The following is a 21258-nucleotide window of genomic DNA, read 5'->3' as shown; positions in this document are numbered from 1 at the left end:
GATCCACGCGAAACTGGCTCGGATAGGCCAGTGTGGCTAACGCTACAAAAACAATTGCAACTGCCCCAAGTCTCGTGTATGTCTTCGCGCTCATGATCGCGCCCCGAAAAGGGCGCCCTCTCTCCTTCCCCTCTCCCCCGAGTCGCCGCCCCTCGGTCCCATAAATCTGTCAATGCAAACACATTCGTCTGCTACAGAGCACTTTCTGGTGTTGCCGCAGTCGTCCCCTCTTATGACCTTGAAAGGAAACAGTGGCGATCACGAAGGGGGGGGGGGTGAAGAGAGGGAGGCAAAGAAACGCAAAGTTACAACATATTGAGCGCGCACTCGCGCCAAGGAGAAGTCCTGTTCCTCTTGTTCTTCGAGCGCCTTGATGATGATATTAAGTGAAGAACACATTAGCGGCCAGGGCTGACATATGCTGTCGTCGCTTGGCGTAATGCAGGCAAAACCACGTATAAAATATAGAAAAAAAAGAGGAAGCAAGCGAGAAATAGAAAGCAAGAAAAAATAATGGAAAAATATGAGGAAAAATAGAAATGAAAAGGAATAAATGGTCTTAAAAAGGCAGAGAAGACTGGAAAAGAGAAAAAGAAATAAATAGGGCAGGAAAGAAAGAGAAAACTGAGCATAAACAAAGAAGGCTGTCCAGCTCCGCACTTTCTTCAGGCTTGGCACCCCTAGTGCGAAGCTACCTTTTTTGTAAGGCCCTCGAAAAAATGATTTGTTAGTTTTGTATGATGGTCCACTACTGAAAAGCATGCATTGATATTACGGTGTCGGTGAACACACCGACAATAAATAAAATTATGACAGAGTTAATGAGTTGTGTATCAGATCATTTGATGCCCGTTACAAAATTTCGTATAGCTTTGCGGCTTTTATTTCCCCTTCACCATTCTCGACCGCGACTATTATTCTTTCTTGATTTATTTTTTATTCGCATGACTAGTTGGTAGTGGTGTAATTCTCAATTTTTGGTATGCGAAGCATAATATAAAAAAAAAGAAGGCAGCCGGCAATACGACAAGGAAAGCGCTTAAATGATTTAACTATGCATTTTCATTATAAACTAGATATTACTCCTGTTTTCACCCATTCATCTTCTATTTTAACATGGTTATATTTTCGCTAAACACTTTATTAAGCGAAAGCATGCTCAGATATGTTCATTCTTCAGCCGCCAAAAAATGAGGACCACTGGACATGCAGTTTGAGACGTTTGAATCTGTTCTAAAAACAATGAGAACGTGTTCTGTCGCAAAAAAAAATGTGACTTTATTATTTGTCCGTTTTTCTTCGCATCGAAAGGGCAGCATTCCAGATAATGTTGAACACTGAAAGCCCAGGCAGAAAGCCGATCCGCCATAAATTAATACATAAGGATCGCATCTTCACTAGAATTTGCAGTCATGATAGTTATAAAGGTTGTAATATTTACGATGTCCGCATAAGTAGTCGTACTCTAGCAAGCAGTTGTGATATACTCCTGAGCCCCCCGTCAGCCACACATGAAGTTCGCACTTAGTGTAACCTAAAAAAAGAAGTTTATAAACACCTGCATTAGTAAGATCATCAAAGAATGGACCTCTATAAGTAAGCACATCGTTTAGAACAGCTAAGTACTGCTCGATATAGGCACTGTTCGGCAATGGAAATAACTCAAATTCGGGTTCTTTTTTAAATAAAATGAAACAGCGCAGTGGCAACAAATTTTGTAAAGCAATGATTCGCGTTTCCTGTGTGTAGAACGTTATTGGTAATGCAACATTGTCATCTTATCAATACACTGTTCACCTCGCGCTTTTTTCAATCCAAGACCGTTGGCTATATAGTTAAATAACCACAATCTCGACCAACGTTAAGTGCGTGTAAGATGTTCGACTACGAGTAATCTCTAATACTCATATCAAGCAAAGCTCGGCAAACGACTATTGTTATCTTTCAAACCTCTTCCTGGAATTTCAGTCTCTGTAGTTCTTGTTTTCTACAATCAAGCGCTAGGAATTCTTACAAATTATGGAACGAAGAAAGCAGTGCAAAGACAGGGAGGTTAGTCAGTTATTAGACCGGCTAGCTACCCGGTACTGGGGGTAGGGGTAAGGGGGATCAGAGATTATATAAAAGAGATGTTACAGAAAAAAAGAAGATCAAGAAAAGGAATTAATAATATCACTAGGGCAGGCGCGCAGGCATACGCTCAGCTCAACTAAGCTATCACCATGTACAGATACTATTTGCATGTAATCCGTAAAGAGAAGTTTGATTATAAACGAAATCTAACGCCCTATGTTGCCAAAGGCCATACAGGGCGTAAATCTTATTCCCAAAACGCCTTCTCCATGCGGTAACATTCCTCTCAGAAGCACGACTGCTGCGCGGGCACCCGAATAACGGACGCTTAATAAATCAGCCTTACTGCTGCATGTTCTAACGAAGAACCGGCTAGCACTCTACATAATCAAACCGAGCATTGGTAGCATTAGTCCCGCACGTTGGTCTACGTTATAATTGTTACCGACTGCACAGGCACAAACACAATAAAACGTATGTGTGCGCACCAATGAACTGAGCCACACAATATATATATATATATATATATATATATATATATATATATATATATATATATATATATATATATATATATATATATATATATATATATATATATATATATATATAGGGAGGATGAATCCCTTGGTCGTATCAACATGGCTTGCCAATTTACCTTACACCGGACACTACACCGCGGTTCTTAGCCTGTTAGCTGCGCGGCCGAGAAACGTGTAAAATATGAGGCCGCGCTACTGTTGCTGATAAAAACCGGGCATCTTGCACAGGAGCACCATTTCAACACTCAGCCACGCCAGTGTTTGCAAGTTGCGCCGGAAAGAGACCCTTCTGAAACGCCCTAACGTGCGAGGAGTCACGTGTGCAACCACATAGTTGCACAAGTTGCGTTCCAGTAGTGTAGTGCTGCATCGGGGGTCACGACAAGGGAATTAAATGAAAGCTGGATACTTTAAAACTGCAGACTCACAATAGAGCGTTACGCCACAGTTCATTTCCATTATTACAATTAACAGCGCCTCCCCTGCACGAAAAGTCATGTGTGCATACGTATGCGCTTTATTCTAGGCAATCCCTATAGGATGTGTGCGACTGCAGGCACTTCCTACAACCATGGGACACACAATCGACTGTGTGTTGTGCTAGAATACTATATAGGGATAAACTTTGACAAATATCATTAGATGGCTTTTGCCTTGACGTTTGCACTCAACTGTTCGTTCAGCTCCGTCAATTTTTAATGCATTCTGCTGTACTTGGCTCAGTGAGCTGATATTTACAAAACAAAAGGCGTACAAGCTTCTAGAACTGTTCTACGCAACACTCTAGAAATAACCTTCTGAAAAAGTTTCGCATGCAGTGTACTAATCAACGTAACCAGTTGTTCGTTGTAAATACCGAGTAAATATCCTATGCATTATCACTAAAAATAGTTTACAGAATCAAGTAGTGGACAAGAATTAGTTCTTCATTTCTTTACTTGAATAACTTCTCACGGCGCAAAAAAAAAACATTAAAACATATTTGTTTCGGTAGCATTGCGAAAGCATCAAAATTTAGTGGCGAAAAACGCTAGTGATAAGCTTTCGTACTTACATAACTTTTCCGTAAAGGTTATTACCGCACACTTCTCCCTGTCATCGTAGTACTCGAAATCGTAAATCCTAAAGCTCATGTAATCTAAAGAGAAACAAACGTGAGATAAGTCCTATTCTAATGTAATTCACCAGTCACTATAGCGTAGCCAGTTTTTTTTCTTTTCTGGGGTTGGAGGAGGGGGGTATGTTCAGTCCCCCGTTATGTTTGTTCGGGCGTGTTTGTATGGGCGCGTGTATATACACACAATTTCGGGAGTCTGAACCCCCCGACCCCCCCCCCCCCCCCCCCCATGCCAGTGTCATCAGCGCAGTCAACGCAAAACATGTTACAAGTGTTGCCAACAGCTAATTTATGAGAGTGTCGGAGTTATCGCTTTTCTTTCCTCTCGTAGCTAATTGTCGAGTCTACACCTCATCGATTATATTTATTATGTCTTCCTTCATTATCATTGGTTTATAGCGCTGGTTTTCATCGCCAATATGTCACGAATGCGAATTCATTGCGCGTTCATCAGCAATTATGAATATCTGTAAAACGCGCGAGACATCTTTATGTCATGCTTCTGTCGCACAAACCGCCTACATTTATGTCGTATGCAGCAAACCCTCATTTGAGAGTATTGCGTTGTCCATGTGTGCTTCTCTGCCGTCCGAGTTGTATTTTGCACTGTACAAGTAAATTCAAGATAAAACAATACCGCCTTTGTTTCAATACTGTAATTTAAAGTGGTTTCGATTAACACAAATTATACCATTCTAGGCCTCATTATAGCTTTTGTTTGTAAGTTCGTATTTATATTCCCCACAAAAAAATAAGCTGGCATCGTCTGCATGGATTATAAATTTAGCATTGTCATCAACGCTTGCTATCTCGTCAGTGAAAATTATAAGCAGAAGTGATCATAAAATGCTTCTTTGGGAACGCCACATTTAATCTGTTTGTCATCTGAGCATTCCATCTGCAAACTTCACAGCCCCAGTTCGGCGTTGCAAATACGATGAGTATGAAGAATCTGCTATACCTCCTCTACCTGAAATTTTCACTTTGTAAACAAAACATGTGGCTAACAAAGCAATGTGTTCCGCAGAGGTCTTCAGAATAAGCCATGTGTCAATTTTTTACTTTAAGAGCCCTTTAAAAGAAAGTCTTTTTGAGGAATTTGAAGTTCAGTAAATTTATTTATAGCGAATCGATTGCTCGTCCGGTTGATCATGTTGCGAGGCAAGCGTGAAAGCTGGGCTTCTCAATGTGCTCGAGTGAACTGCCTTATTTGTCCCCTTGACACAAGCCGCCGCGATCGCTGCAAGCTACCATATAATAGGGGCGACACAGGTTAATCGGAGACTAAAGAGGATACCTTGTTTAGCTCTCCTGGCTAGGCCCAACAAAAACTCTCAACACTATTGCGCACTCATCAACTCACAGCAGCTTGGACATGGAGCAGCGGCGATGCTATTCGTTTTCAAAAAAGAAAATGAATTTTCTGGAACAGGAGGAGCGTTTGATTGCTCCATAAAGAGTTTACTGGTTAGCGCCCGTATTTGCGTCACTGATTATGCAAATTTCAGGCCAGGCAGGACAAAATTAAAGCATGACAGAGTACTCTAACATTATAGCGTCCCAGCTCAGCGGTAGCTTCCTCTGCTATGCTATACCGCAAGGCGCCAAAGCGTCTCATAGGCAGCTCGCACAACAGAGAGCCTACAGCGGTTGCCGTGAGAGGCGGAAGACAGTTTTCGCAGCATTATAGTAGGACAAATTTCATTATATATTGACGTGAAGTTTGCGCTGAAGGATAACTACACCTCAGTTGTTGGTTTCTCAGTGTGCATCCGACAATTACCACTGTCAAAAGTGGGGGGCGGGGGGGCTCCGCCCCCCTAACTTTCTCAGTGGGGGCTAGCGTATTCGGCTCTTTTTCAACAGCCTCAGCTGCAAGGATGGAGAGCTGCCTTTGAGCGATAAGTAAATTATCCTGTGTCTGCGGTTCTTCTCGATGACTCGATAATGCCGTCAATGGGCGTGAGTGACCAGTGATCCGAATTTTTTTTTTGGCAACAGCAGAACAGTTATCCTTAAAACCCTTTGTATACTGATGCCAAGACTGAGTCATCTACAAAAGTCCCACATATGAGTCATCTACAGAAGTCCCACAGATGCACCTTCCGCACTAAATTTCCAGACTCTCCGAACTCGACTTGGGAAGTCAACTGGCGACCCTTGAACAGGCCCGGCAGCCGCATAAGTGGGGCGAGCGGCTCCACCAACAGTTACCAAGAGTTCTTACTTTATCAAAGTTGTTTCTCTTTTTCTCGCTAATTGCCACGATATGAGCCTTTTAGATAAAAAAAAAATGAAGTTTATGTTTCTTGATCCCGTAGGTATTTTTCATCATCATTATGAATAAGATGACACAGCCTTCTTGTTCGTGGTTAAGAAAACTGACTTACCTATACTATTATTATGTTCTGGCGCTCTACTGAACATATGTGTGTGTCCGTTCCGACTTTGTTTTGCACCATTTCTCAGCAGACGTTCTAAAAGGAAGGCACTACATTAGTTGTTGGTCGCTGTTCGAGGAATCGCCTTCACAAAGTTGGTGACTGTAAAAAACTTTAATTAATTTTATATAACAGTACGCAACCTCATCCTAGTATCTTAGCCATCCTTGCTGTTAAGAACGAACAACACAACTTTGAGCACACCATCACATTATCAATCCGTGTTATTTTTCTGCCTGCCAACTTAAGCAATTTCATACGTATTCATCTGCACCTCCGCACTGAGCTCTTATTGCCATCAGAATGTGCTTAATGTTTAGTAAAAATTTCACATTTTTCTCAGCAACTGATATTTTTTACAAGTCATTCTTGCCAAGAAAATCATTCCTACACATAAGTGCTGTCAAAAGCGACCACCCGTACAAGAACGTGCCAGCCAGCACCCTATAAATTATTTCATTGTGTGCCGTTGCGCATTTCCTTCTATTTTTTTTTAAATTCCCGAGCATCAAAAGGACATACCCTTCTGTAACACCCTTCAATCTGATGGTACCCTAAATAAATAAGTAGAAAGAACCCCTGTGGTGTGGACGATGCAACGTCAAAATGCGAAATTTTTCTCGAAAGGAATTAAGGAACACGGAGACGTAAAACCATTCCATTGTTAATTCATTCTCGTCTCCTGACCTAAGATTTACGTCACCGCCGATGCAAACATGTGTGGGGACGCTCAACTGCGTTACAACGTGCTTCGTCCGCTGTAATCGAGAGAACGAATGCAGTGACAAATGAAAGCTCCGCGTACACCCCGGCTTGGTCGTTCAAGACTGGACGATACGCTTCCCCTTTTTGTGCCTTCTGGGGTGACATCGGGGATATTGAACATTTTATTTGGCTTTGTCCGCAGTTTGACGTGGAAAGAGCAGCGATGGTCCGCACCTTGCAAAAAGGTTGGCATAGGCACCGGACAGTTAAAGACATCATTTTTCCTGAAGGGCCTGCGACAACGAGGAGGAGCGTACAACGAAATTTGCTGGTCTTCCTGTGAGACACTGGGCTGTCCAACACGTGGTGACATACCCCTACAATTCGGGAGATGCTCAGGCGGAACAATTGCCGGCCATGCAGGCCAAGCTAACCCCGCCTGCTGCAACATCATCACCATCACCACCACCACCAGCATACGTGGAGTGCGGAGAGGATGGCGAAATGGTGAGGAAGAAAAGAAAATTCAGCACGATACTACGAGCTAGGAGCACGCACAGGGATCGCGAAATGGTGAGGAGGGTGCTCTACTTCGTCTTGTCGAAAGAGAAGCTCATCGCCGCCGGCGCGATGGCGCCATGGTATTTATGATAATATGATTAGACGCGCAACGCGAATTGTGTAGTACACTTTCTCGAAGCCACGCATTCTCCCTGGAACCTTCGACAACTCATGCATAAAAGCCGACGCGCTTGACCCGTAGATCAGATATCCGCTGCTTCTTTCTGAGCAATAAGCTACCCATCCCCTTAGTTTGCGCCGCTGAGAGAGCTTATTGTCACCGCCGCAGCCACCAGGAAACCAGGAAATGAAAACACACGTACAGCTACGATCAAACTGGGCATCAGGGAGCATCGTAATCGCCGGCATCTTTTTTCCCGAAATGCACAAGCAAACGTCATTTTTACGGAGTATCCTCTTGCTGGGTTTCAAACCGAATACCGTTACCTCGTCCGGCACGTGTTCCTTACTAAGGTGAAAGCCTTAGATGCTTCACCAAACGGGAAAAGTGACCGTCGGCGTCAACGCGAGTGTTGCAAAAAATCATTAAGTGATGACGTCACCATATGACGTCACCACATGACATTGTAGCTTGGTCAAAGGTGGGCCGATCTCGGAGGCAGTGCAAAACAAGGTTGGCTGCAGAAAGCTTTCGCAGGGTTGGGGGTGGGGGGCAAGGGGACGTGCAAGATGGCTTTCGCCTTCGAGCTGTCTTAGGCAAATGCATAAAGGACCGTGCGACTTTTTTCAGTGGCTGACGAGAATTTAGGAGCGCGCAGAACGGAGATGCTTTTCATTGGGCCGAACTGACGGAGCGAATACGAATTTCTGGAAGAGGAGGGCTGCGCCAACATCTCCGATCAGCGCCTTCTCCTCGCCTAAACCTCACCTCCACCCTCACTCGCTACTGCGGCGGCTGGCAGCAGGCGTTGAATAAAACGGATCTTCGGCGAAGAGTGGACACTTGTTAGTATTGAAGCACTGGGTCGTGCAGCACAAGTGCGTGTATGTTCGTTCATGTGCCGATTTGCATAGTAATGGCCGTACTATATCTAGAGGCGCGCGGACAGTTCGGTCATGATAAAGTTCTGTGCTTGTCCACTACTTTGCCATCGCAACTATTATGCAAGAAGAGTGGCCGGCCGACACATTGGCACAAACCTCCCCCTTTATACACCTAAGTTAAAAGAAATAGTTGGCACAGCGATGTTGCGCAATACATCTTTCAATCGCTAACAGCGTTATGCTGCCGCGCACATTAATTAATATACGAAAGTAAGCTTTTTAACGCTAGCATATACGAGTAGCTAGCCTTGTAGTAGTAGCTAGATCGGCAGGCAGCATTGCGATCTTTTCGTAACGTACGTGAGTCCCTCCGGCTGTTCCGAAAGTATTTCACTTTTGGCCGACATACAATAATTCGCTGGTTAGAGTGTACACGTCGTTCTGATGCGGTGGCATTTCAAGGTCTTACGAAGTTACGTACCGGCCAACAGATGTCAACGCAGCCTGAATGTTCTTTTCCGAGTAGCGAAACCTTAACGAGGCCCTGCAACACTTCTTCAAGTAATCATCGAGTGGCTTCATGAAACGAGGTCATTGCGTCAGAAATCGATTGCGGCAAAAAATTTTAGAATCCGTCAAGTACGAGCGGAGTTACAGAGATTTGTCGCACGCTTTAAATGCTTTCTCTCGCCTTCCGTACCAGCGAGCGCGCTGAAAGCTAGGGGGGGGGGGTGACAAGTGGGCTAGAAGCTACGTTCGTTCGTCAGCGCGCGTCATGACCTGGAGAACGCACTTTTTTTTCTGTCTTTTTTTCGTCGAACGCGCAGCTTACTTTCAATGTGATCACGAGCTAGCGCGCGGGCACGTGGCGGCATCTGGCGGCGGCCGCGGTAACTATGCAGCACACGACGCTCAAATCAGCCAATGGCTGTGGACTTTGGGTTTATGACCTTGTCATTTGGGTTTATGGCATCATTTGTCGAGAGAAGAGCGAGAGATTTTTAGCTGACTTTAAGAATTCTAAATTCCAGGCCACGTGCGGTGCTATAATCTTTGGCTCAAATGTTCTCGGGAGCCTCGACTACCCGTCGGCAGCGTTTTCTGACCATGCTGAAAATGTGCCGCAGCGCCCCTTTAACAGCGACATGGCGCACGGGCGGAAATATTTCAAATACGAAGCATTTTTAGCGAACCAAAGTCACTTTGACTGTTTCTTCCTACATATACTATATATAGCATCGAAATGGAAGCGCCATAGCCAGGAATCGAACCCGCGCCCTCGAACTACGCAGTGTGACACCTTATGTGCTCAGGTACCACTGCGGGTAATCTTATAATCGACTTTGCAGGATCTAAACAAGAGGAAGACGTATTTCTCGATATAGCTGGTGATTTCAATGTAGCAGACTAACGCCGAAGAGCCTGCTGCAAATATCCTCAGCCAGCATCCACGCGGTACAGATCGCAAGCTCACTACATGCTCAAAACTTCGCAATTTACACAAGTACGTCGATTACATAGTAAGACGTGGCACAAAGCGAAAAAAATGCGGCATAGGCAGATCCTCGTTTACTGATTCGTACGAAATCGATTCCCATGATCTGCCGAGGTTTTTATTGCGATAGCAATTATATGGACACTCGCGGCTGGTTTTTGCCGACGGCGTCGCCGTCATGGCCCGTGTATGTGTGTATGTATGCGTGTACATATATATATATATATGACCAACAAAAAGATAATTAAGAAGAAATATTTTCAGAAGCGCGCGGCCTGGGCTTCCAGGCTGCGACCCCTCGCTCCGCAGCGCGCGGCGCTAGACGACTGGGCCACTGAGCATACGTCCTTCACCATACTAACAGCGCGCCATATATACGCAGCATTTACCGCTGGCGGTACGCAGATGTCGGAGGCGCTTCAGCGTGTTCTCTTTTTACAGCGAAAGCTGTTATGAGATCATTTCACCGGCCGTTTTTGGTGCCGTAGTTGTCCGCCGCCGCCGCCGCCGCCGGTGTCCGTAACCAGTATCGCTCGAAATAAGAAAAATTCCAGGATGGTACGAGGTTCGAACCTGGGCCCTCTGCGTGGGAGCCCAGTATTCAACCTCTGAGCCATGCCGGTGCTTGAAACTGCTTTGCAAAAAGGTCCTATACAGGCTTCATGTCGGGAAGGAACCACATTAGCATATGCAATATATCGTGGTAAAAGAGTAGAATAAGCACCAAGCGTTGCACAACGCGAATTCTGTAGCCAGGCGTCACACAATGCGAATTGCGCAACGAGTAGGTTGTTGAATGCTTCCAACCCATTACAAAGAGCTCTTCCATAATTCTTCATCGTCATCACGCACAGCATCAACAAAGTGCGCATAATGCCTTACATGCGTTTAGCAGGTACCACGGCTGTCTGTAGAATGACGAAAATGGCACAGTGCCTATTGCCCTACTTCTAAAAAATTACAATGATTTATAGCGTAGTGGGTTCCTCGCAAGTGCACTTCTGTTGGTTGCCAAGGAAGCCCATAAGGCTCCCATGATCCATTTCCTCAGGGTCTCAATAAAGTCAATTCTCTCTCTCTCTCGCTCTACGTTTCTCTGGTTAAAGTGTGTTATAAAGCGTGGTGGGACAGTTAAATAACGACCGGGCGTCACACAATATGCATTACGTAACTAGTGGGTCGTTTAAAGCTTCCAACCCATTACAAAGGGCGCAACCATAATTATTCATCGTCATCAACCGCCGCATCAACAAACTGCACATATTCGCTTACATATGGTACCTCGCTTCTCCGCAGAACAACGAATAATGTCGTGCTGGGTGCTTCCCAACTTCCCAAAAATTACGCTTTGTTGCGTAGTGGGTACGTTTCTAATGTACCTGTATTAGTAGCCACAGGAGAGTTTATAACAGGCTCTAGAAATGCCGCTCTTCCAGCTTTCGCTGTGACTGTGCTGCGCTTTCCGCGCAGGCCTGGCGTTTTTTTTATCATAAGCGAGATGGTACGAAGGGCGCGCTTTAAAGGTAGTCGCCCCGCTCGGTTTTCACCGAAGCTGCGTTGTGCGCTCGCCTCCTACCTGTACCACTTAATACTTTGCCCTACAGGGAGTGGTCGCCCGTGCGCATTCGCTTACCTCATGAGGGGGGCAGTTTATACGTCTTGTTATTTCGCCGCAACGTTTGCGCTGAAGTTAGAGAGCGCACGATGGTCACTTCGCTCGCTGCAGCGGCCGCGTTTGCGAAGGGAACGAGCGGCTAGCTAGGAGAGCCAAAGTAGGGGCAGTTGGTTGTGCATAGTCGACACTTGCAGCATGCTGCTCAAAGACAAAGTAGTAACAACTCTGACAATTGTTAGTGCGCCCTCGTCCGATGTATACCTGTGCGTTCGTTTCGTGCGTCCTTTGTGCCTGAGCAGCGCGCAGCTAGTGTAGAGCTGTGATACTTGTTAGTTCACGCTCGTCCTGTGTGTGTTCTTTTAGTAACCCTTGTGCTTGACCAGCGCGGTGCAAGTTTCGAGTCGCTTGCCGTTTTTCTCGTGACGTTCCAATTGGTAGCTATCGCATTAATTGCTTCGCCCTTGCGGCGAAACTATGACATTTTTTTGCTCTTCTGCCCTAACTTCTCGGGCGGTGTGTACATGTGTTTGAGAGATAGGATGTCTCAAAATAGCAAGCGCAGTGCGCTTCGCCAAAAATATTTCGATCACACGCGGGAGTCATAATGGAAGATTTAGAATAGGAGACGGTGTTACGTTACAATGGCCAACCTTTTGAATTTCCACACCAGTTCCTTTCAGTACTGAAATATCTATTGTACAGCGTACAATGGCACACCATTCAATCATGAGTTTCTATGTTATATTTGTTACCGTCTTACCTAAATATGTCCTCAAGGAAAGTTAGTTTCTTGCCAACACACATTGGAAAGAAATAGTTACCGTTTTCTGAATCCTTTGCTCTTTCGACAATCATTACGGGTGCAGAATCCAATCCTGGTTTCTTCAAAACATGTGCTATCATTGTTTCTTCAACCCTGTAACGCCATTTATTCAGAAACGACGCAAATTATCCACAAATAATACGCACATTTTTTATTTTGTGCAAAGATAGGCTATATATCTACATAAATGAAAGCGCAAAACTAAACAAAAAACACCCGTATAAGCTGTTGTACGAGCATATACGGCTTCCTTATGTAGCATAAATATCATTTGGTTTTACCATAAAGATCTACAATAAAAGGACTGATAGCCGCATTAATCTGTGTGTGCGTGTGTGTGTGTGCGTGTGCGTGTGCGTGTGTGTGTGTGTGTGTGTTGTGTGTGTGTGTGTGTGTGTGTGTGTGTGTGTGTGTGTGTGTGTGTGTGTGTGTGTGTGTGTGTGTGTGTGTGTGTGTGTGTGTGTGTGTGTGTGTGTGTTCTATGGATTCTTACTAATCCCACTACGCCTACGATCTCTACAATGGCTATCTGGAAAACATCAAAATTAGGTGTCTTATAAACAAGCCTTATATCTATTCCCATTGCAATAACAGCTCACACCAGCAGGAGTTGTTGAAGAGTGGTGATAAGCGATGGGTGCATATGACAAATTATAGCACTGTTATCAACAATTCACAAAGCCCCGTGCTAGCTTAGTGCCTATTACATTCCACTGCCCAGCTCAAGCGTACGCTGTCCATTCCGTTCCCAGGGGTCACATGTTCGTGAAGGCAAAATGCAGAACTTGAAGTCATACTTATTTTATTTCTTGTATTAAAGGGGTCATGAACCACTTTTCCAAGTATTGATCTAATGACCTCAGTATCGGAGTTTACTGCCTCCCGAATCGATTGCCGCAAAAATTTCTCGAATCCGTCAAGAATGAGCGGAGTTACGGGTTTGGGCGCACGCTCTAAGCGCTTTCTCTCTTTTCTCGTGCCGACGAGCGCACTGGAAGCTACAAAGGGAGGGATGGCACGGGGGAAAGTTACGTCAACGCGCGTCATGAAACGCGATCGCTCTCCAGCTGTCATTCGCGCGCGCGAGCGCGGCTACCGTGTACTGGAGTGCGGCGCCGGCAAGGGGCGGCACCCCGTGGCAAGAAGCGCATCTGATCCGAACGCCGCTCACGATTTACGTCGGCTATCGGCCAATGAGAATGCTATGTCTTTTGCGACACGGCGATGCAGATCGCGACGTCAGTCGGCAGACGCCCCGCCCACCGACGAGAGTGAGAACCAGCCTCTCTTTGAAAAGAGGGCGCATGAGAAAACAGCAACTTCGCGTTCCGCTTGTAGCCTTTACGCGGCGCGCACGACTGCAATATTTGGCTGAGCATTTCATAGCGGTGTCAGCTTTCCGCAGGATGTGTTTTTTTCAAAAAGCCGAAGGGATGCTTCATGACCCCTTTAAAGATGAAGTCCTCCTAAGAGACGGAGTACGAAAAATCCAGCGCTCTACCTGCCAGCATCATATGATACGATGATAAGGCAAGACGTAACGGTGGACACCGGATTAAGTTTAAACGCATGAGTATTTTTAGCGTGCGCATTAATCTAAGTACGGGACATGTTTTGTATTTCGCCCTGCAGTCGAAATACGGACAGTGATGCAGAGAATCGAACCCGCGCCCTTATGCTCAGCGACGGAGCGCCAAGGTCACTAAGATATACCACGGCTGATAGTTGGCGATTGTTTAATCACACCGTGAGTCTATAGACACGGGAGCTCCTGTGGTTGTTTCGCTACACGTCTCTTTGTGACTTGGCAGCGCTACATCTCATCAAACGTAAAACAAGATGATTTTGTTCTCACGCACTCTTAATCTTATGATGCAAACAGATAACGAAGCGATAGACAGCATGGGAAGGGGGGGGGTGTAATTTGCAGTTTTTTATTTAGGTGTACTAAATGTGATGCAAAAAGACAGTGAATCGAGGAGAACAAAACACAACGAATCGCCCCCAGTGCGCACCGAACCCACGACCTTAGCATTCCGCGAAGATTCGTTACCTGTAGGCCTCTAAGGATTGTGTTTAACACGAAGAAATGGCCCCTTTATCACATTCGTCTTCATTCATCCAAAGCCTCACCTGTTTAAAGCAAACACACAATGTTCTGGCAATCATCACTGACAGAATCCAATCTGTACTTGGATTATGAAGCCTTCCACGCAATGTGTAATCAGTGCAGCCTATTTTGCAAACATCTCTTTACCTCCATACCATTGTCTAGCAAATACTGTTTTCAAATGCTGTGAAAAAGAGTGTAGCTCCTTTGTTTCTATGAAAGTCCTTCGATTAACGTGAGTGTTTGCGTGAGTTGGTAGTTCATCGTGAAGAAAATTTCAACAGCGCGGGAATAAACACGAATGCACGAAAAGAGAGCTGACACGGACAAGCGCGAAGTCGTTCACCTTTTTCTTCCGTATATGTAGCTTTGGTTAAACCACAGCGAAGTGTTCTCGTTCTTCGTTACTATAGTCTGTATGCACCGTGGCTCGAATTCATCAATGTAGCGGGAATAACTCCTTCTTATCAAAGCTATAGGTTGGCCAATTCTGAAAAACTAGAACAAAGATAGGAATTTGAGTTATTAATCAGACGTGTGTAGATTAGAGCTGTGCACGGGCCGTATTTCCGAGACCGAGCCCGGCCCGGGCCCGCTGACTTTGTCGAACGCCCGCCCGAGCCCGACGGCGAAGGGCTGCGGGCCCGCCCGGCCCGGCCCGACGTACGAAAACACAATCCCGGGCCCGGCCCGGCCCGGCTTTTTGAAGGTTCGCTGCGAAAACAAAACATCGTTTTCCGGTAATTTGGCATTTTATTGAGCGTATTAAATATGATCAAACGACACACGACGAACAGTCTCTCATAGAGACTGTTCTAGAAATGCCGCGAACAGTCTCTAATAGAGACTGTTCGCGGCACTTTTGCTATACAAGAAGACGGCCTCATGCCAGCAACAATGGAGTTCGCTTGCCAAAGCCGTCACGTGTATGGGGTATGCCCATGCAAGCGTCCGCTTGCACGAAGGCGATCTACGTCGGGTCGCTCGTCGCTGTCGCGTGCATTTTCACTCATATGGGATTTGACCTTAAATCTAACGCGAACAGTCGCGTGGCGCCGTCACTAGCTCAGGTGGTGTTACTTCTCTGTTTGTCAGAGTGCAACAGAGGCAGTGCTTTATCTGCTCCCCTTTTGTTTAAAGTAGCGAATGGAAAGGAAAAGCGGTAAAGGGCGGTCGCGGAAAAGGCGCTGTATGCGTGCTGGAAAACAATTACCGCTCATTCTTTATATTTCGGGCTTGAGTCGGGCTTTGCGCCGGGCCCGAGCCCGGCCCGGGCCCGAGGTGAAAATATGTCGGCCCGCCCGAGCCCGGCCCGCGGGCCGGGTCGGGCTCGGGCTCGGGCTTTCGGGCTTTCGGGCTACCCGGAGCCCGTGCACACCTCTAGTGTAGATGTCAACAGTAAATAAGAAAAAGTTTAATAATATAAATAATAATTGTTGGGGTTTAACGTACCAAAACCACGATAAGATTATGAGGAACGCCGTTGTGGAGGGCTCCGGAAATTTGGACCACCTGGGGTTCTTTAATGTGCATCTAAATCTAAGTACACGGGCCTCAAACATTTTCGCCTCCATCGAAAATGCGGCCGCCGCGGTCGGGATTCGATCCCTCGACCTTCGGGTCAGCAGTCGAGTGCCATAACAATTAGACCACCGCGGCGGGGCCTCAAATAATATAGGATGAATCAAAACACGTAAAACTTCCATTTTCTTCCATAAGTGAAAAACAGCTCTTTATTCGTTGCTAGCCGTTATTTCTGACGAGTTTTTATCGCACGTAACAGCTTTGCACAGCCTAACGAACATGATCACAATGAACATCATAAAACTTACTGTTGTACTGTTAACTTAACAGCTTCTGTTCCTACTCTCTCGCCTGACCTACCACTTTTCTTTCTTTCTTTTCATCTTTCCTTCTTTCCTTCTTTCTTTCTATCGCATTGTGTAATGTTCTCTCCTAAATATTTCCTTCCTCCATGCCGGGAATGCGACCGTCATCCACCTGTTTAGCCGCGCAACACTTCAGTTGCTACAGGCAACAACCACGGTAATGCGTTCATATCCAAGCAACAATGAAATGCGGCAACGTGAAATGACAAGTCACCTCGATAAAAGAATCAGATTGCCTTATCATAAGCGGCTGATCGCCGTTTATTGTTATTGGGAAGCGTCAGAACTCTGCTTCCTGCAGTCGCAAGAATTTCACTGTCTGTCCCAAGCCCGGGTTCATACAAGCTATCTCCCAATTCGCTTGTTTCTTTGTGTAGTAGCAAAGCAACAGTTCTGTTACCGTTGCCTTTAAGAGCATTCAGCGGTACTAACTCAAGCAGAATTCTACATATATGTATTCTACATTCTCCTTATCGCAGAACCAAACGCCCACCATTAGTGAATAAAGGTAACGTCACGCAGTAGTACTTTCTGACTTCCAATTCTCTTTCCTTCTTTCGCAGAATCGAAGCCCAGCTATTTCAACCTGCGGGCCGTTGATTCAATGTGAAGAGAGTTTTCACCCCTGTATATATGCTCACTGAAACATAACTCCTTTGCATACATATCTATCACTATCAAGGCGAACGCCTTGGATGCCTCAGCAAACGCGAAAATTGGCCGTCGGCATCCCGCGGCGTCGGGGACAACACGAGTGACGCGAGAAATCATCATCACGTGATGACGTCACCGTATGACATCACGATGACGTTACAGATCACCATAATTTGTGAAGTCTCCATGACGTCACGTGACGTAATGTCATATGATGACGTCGTAACATGACACCGTAGCTTGGTCAAAGGTGGTCCGGTCACAGAGGCAGTGCAAAACCATGTCAGGTGCGGAAAGCTTTCGAAAGGGGGCGGGACAGGCTCAGTAAGTCTGAGACTAAAAAGAAGACGGCTTTCGCCTTCGAGTTGTCCTTGGTGAATGCATAGGAGACCCTGTGAGCTTTCATTAAGAATGACTCCAGCAATATTTTTACTTGTTTTTAGCAGCATAAAAATTTGTACCTTTGAACGGGAAGTCTTACTCCTAAGTCGGCACTAAACAAGTAGGTAACGGCTATTTCGCTAGACGTCATCATTTGACCAGATTTTTGTGCAATAATATTAATTGCTGGGGCTTTGCGTCTGATCTTTGTGCAAGGCAGCCCGCTACCCGTATACTTTAGTAAAGCTAGCTTCAGTGCACGCAGGCTGGCATAAAGAAAACACGACATAATTTTCTAAAACGAAAAAATAAAGCAGTGTATGATAACTAAAGCAAGACTGATTATTGTGTGAGCGTCTGAAAGCACGCTTGAACCCGACCAACTCTCACTGCTAGCTCTTCAGTATTAATTTTTTTTTTTTGTACATGAGGACAATAGCTCTTTAAGGCCCTTCAATTCTGGCATTAATTGATTCCTGCAATATATCTAATTCAAAAGCGCTAAACCGGAATAAAGACGGCACAAATTTTTCTCACGTCTAGGACATCTTTCACGGTGGCCCTGCCTTTGTAGTCGACGGTTCCAGAGGCTGTACCAAAGAGTAGAACTACAACGACGAAGTGCATCCTGTGCTATGCTTTCGAAAGAAGTCGCATTGCCTGTATATATCGACTTTGTTATATACGTGTTCACATAATTTTCTTCCCCCGCATTGTTATCCATACTTGTTTTACTCACACGATGACGCAAACTTTTCATGCGACCTTCTATTGTGTGCCGCCAACAGTTTAGGCGCTGTATCATGCATCAATATATTTCAGATTGTAACCTGTCAGGAGTTCTCTTAATTTGTTCGGGACGTGTTTGCTTGGATTGCAAATCTGCAGGTATGTCACATTTCACAAACGGTAACGCTAATACAAAGGAAGACGAAGAAAGAACGATATGCACACCGGCTTTGACGTAACACGTTTCTGCATCTCAATAGCATCTAATCTGTAGCTGTCTTGGCCATTTAGAGCACGCGACAACAACATATAATTCTTCTTTGGCACTTCTTTAGTGGTCCGTGAGTTTTCCGTCACGGCTATAGCACAGCGTGGGTATAGACTGAGAATCGGCGTAGCTGGTATTTAAATGTATCATCACTTACCATGAGACTATACATTAGTAACGAATAGGCAGTTATTATTAGCGATAGATGTAGTCACCTGTAATTAAGAGTACGTTTTGAAATGTGCTAATTACTTTACGCTTACGTGCAAAGTGCATCATGAGAGTCACACAAGGGATGACTATTATAGTCGATAATTAATCTCAGTGACAGTACAGCTAATTAGTAAGGGGAAGCAATAATTCAATCATTAGTAAGAGAGCGTAATGTCAAAGTCGAATACATTATTAATAATAATTGAATGCACTCCTCGAAGTCAAATGCACAATACCAACTAATATCATTTATTTTAGCTGTTACCTAAAACGCGACCTCGGAAGACGTACAAAACTGCGGCGCTCCGTACGCAGTATAGTAGGACGACAATGCCTACTTGAAAGCACAAACATTTAAATGGTTTCGCTAACACATAAATACTCCTCTGCTTTCAGTGGCAGTCTTAACATTCGTGTAACATCTTCCTTAGAGTAATTGCGAAGAGAAAAAAAAAGTTCACCGACGATTACGATACTGCCAAATGCGAATTCCGAGCGCTGCTTCGTGTTGGGTCAAGGCGAACTGTGTTTGAACCGCAAGTTATCGACTGCGCCATAAATCATAACTTTTGTGAAGTAGGACAGCACCAACTACAGCAGTATTCGTCTTTCTGCGGGTAAGCGAGGTACACGCTACACATCTGTAAGGTATTATGTGCGCTTTGTTGATGCTGCATGTGGCGGATGACGATGAAGAATTATGGCTGAGCACTTTGCAGTGGGTGGGAAGCATTAAACCACACTCTCGTTGCGCAATTATAATTGTGTGATGACTATAGTTGTTATTTTACTCTTCTGCCGGGATATATTTCATACGTTAACAGGATTCCTTGCCCGACATGACGCCTGTATAGGGTCCTTTTGCAACTAAGGTTCGAGCTCCAGCGTGGCTCTGCATACAGCACAAATAGGTAAGATCACTAGCCATTCGGCTAGATCGTTTGTGTTGTCGTATGCCTTTTTTATGTACTTTGTTTGAATCAAGGAAATAAAGAATAAAAAAACCAGCGTGGCTCTGTGGTAGAATGCTCGACTGCCACGCAGAGGGCGCGGGTTCAAATCCCATTCCATCCTGGGTATTTTCTTTCTCATTTTATTTTTTCATGTCTATCGGTTACATCTTCATGACTTTTTCATGTCTACTTGTTACGCCACCAACGGCAACACGCCGCTCAACGCAGGAACGGGCGCCTGGGAGCTGCGCTCTAATAACGCCGCTGATTATTAAGCTAGAGCTGACAGCCTATACAACGAAGACAAGAAGGACCAACAGGACTAGCGCTAGTCCTGTTTGGTCTTTCTTGTCTTCGTTGTATTGCGCTGTTTTCTACTATGAATATGTACCAACACGCTCAAGTTCGCACGCTTTTAAGCTATAGCTAACCAGCATACCGGGCAGCAAATTCCTTCACGCGAAAGCAGGAAAGCGAACTAGCGGTAATCCATTCACGAGCAGGAAAAAACAAAGAATTGAAAAACTTCGTGGAAGCTTTTACTTCATAGCTCGAGGTAATGTTGCAAAAAAAAAAGGAAAAAAGCTCAGCGACTCCCTTTTGCATTCACCTAAGACGACTCGAAGGCGACAGCCATCATCGTTTTCTTCTCATTCGATGCAGTAATCCTGCCCCGCCTCCATCTGAAAGCTTTCTGCACGTAACAGTGGCTTTGCACTGCCTTCAGGATCGAAGGCACCTCACCTGGCTTTGCCATTGCCTCCGCGATCAGTCCACCTTTGACCAAGCTACGATATCATGCGATGACGTCATCATGTGACGTGATATCACGTGACGTCACAGCGACGCCACGATGATGCCCTAATGACGGTACGATTTTGGCGACCTGTGACATCATTATGACGTCATATGGTGACGTCATCATGTGATGATGATATTTTGCATCACTCGTGTTGTCCCCAACACCGCGGGACGCCGACGCCGACGGTCAGTTTTCGCGCTTGATGAGGCACCTAAGGCTTTCGCCTGTGGACTGCGGGTTTATGGCCGCGGTCATTTGGGTTTATGGCATCATTTGTCGAGAGAAGAGTGAGGGATTTCTAGCTGACTTTGCGCACATACGCGCAATAAAACGAAGCTAACAGTGCTCAAATGCACACGTGGAGCTTTCGCCATTTGACGTCCACAAATATTATTATTTTAACACGAAATTGTATTATGCTGGGATCCACCAAGACTTCAGTTACGTATTTCCGTCACGGAAATGACGTCGAAAAAATTTACGCGATCAGATGGCAAAGAGAAAGAAAGTCCCGTCAACGGGCATCGAACCCACGACCGCTTGGTCCGCAACAACAGATGCCGGGCACGCTATCCACTGCGCCATGGTCACAGACTCCTGAGGCTTTACAAACGCGCCTTTTACATCTACCACTCTCCCAGTCGGCGGGGTGTGGTTGCCCTCTGGGAGCGGTAAAGTAAAGTAATTCGTCATTACTGTGGCCTCCGCGATTAACGCCTGCAACGCATTACACGTCCGTCCCATTCGGCGCGTTTTCAATAGAAGTTGAATTTTGTCAATGCCTTAACACACCGCGAGGCGGCGATCTTAGCCCAAGCGTCGTGAAAGCGTCGGCCTCGCTCATAGCATCACGCTAATACAAACCAAAAATAGATCTGCGAC

At 45.5% G+C, this 21258-nt stretch overlaps 2 protein-coding genes across 5 annotated transcripts in view; one reads left to right on the top strand and one right to left on the bottom strand.

Annotated features, from left to right (window-relative positions):
- The window catches only part of LOC119396060 (inositol oxygenase), a 254688-nt gene that overhangs the window by 49586 nt on the left and 183844 nt on the right, over nucleotides 1-21258 (top strand). The window lies entirely within an intron of this gene.
- Nucleotides 1263-18070, bottom strand: LOC119396064 (uncharacterized). Of its 4 annotated transcripts, XM_037663126.2 has the most exons (6): nucleotides 17949-18070; nucleotides 14834-14985; nucleotides 12376-12470; nucleotides 6123-6209; nucleotides 3670-3753; nucleotides 1263-1534 (listed from the first exon to the last, which is right to left on the bottom strand). In XM_037663126.2, the coding sequence occupies exons 1-6, from the start codon at nucleotides 18036-18038 to the stop codon at nucleotides 1398-1400; spliced, it is 645 nt and encodes a 214-aa protein (XP_037519054.1). In that variant the 5' UTR covers nucleotides 18039-18070; the 3' UTR covers nucleotides 1263-1397. The 4 variants fall into 4 exon arrangements, with proteins under 4 accessions (XP_037519054.1, XP_037519055.1, XP_037519056.1 ...); XM_037663127.2 differs by lacking the exon at nucleotides 3670-3753; XM_037663128.2 differs by lacking the exon at nucleotides 6123-6209.

This window comes from Rhipicephalus sanguineus, chromosome 6 (assembly GCF_013339695.2).
Source record: "Rhipicephalus sanguineus isolate Rsan-2018 chromosome 6, BIME_Rsan_1.4, whole genome shotgun sequence".
In the NCBI taxonomy this organism is placed as follows: Eukaryota; Metazoa; Arthropoda; class Arachnida; order Ixodida; family Ixodidae; genus Rhipicephalus; species Rhipicephalus sanguineus.
Note: the sequence above shows the minus strand (reverse complement) of the source record. Positions and strands in the feature narration are given on the sequence as shown.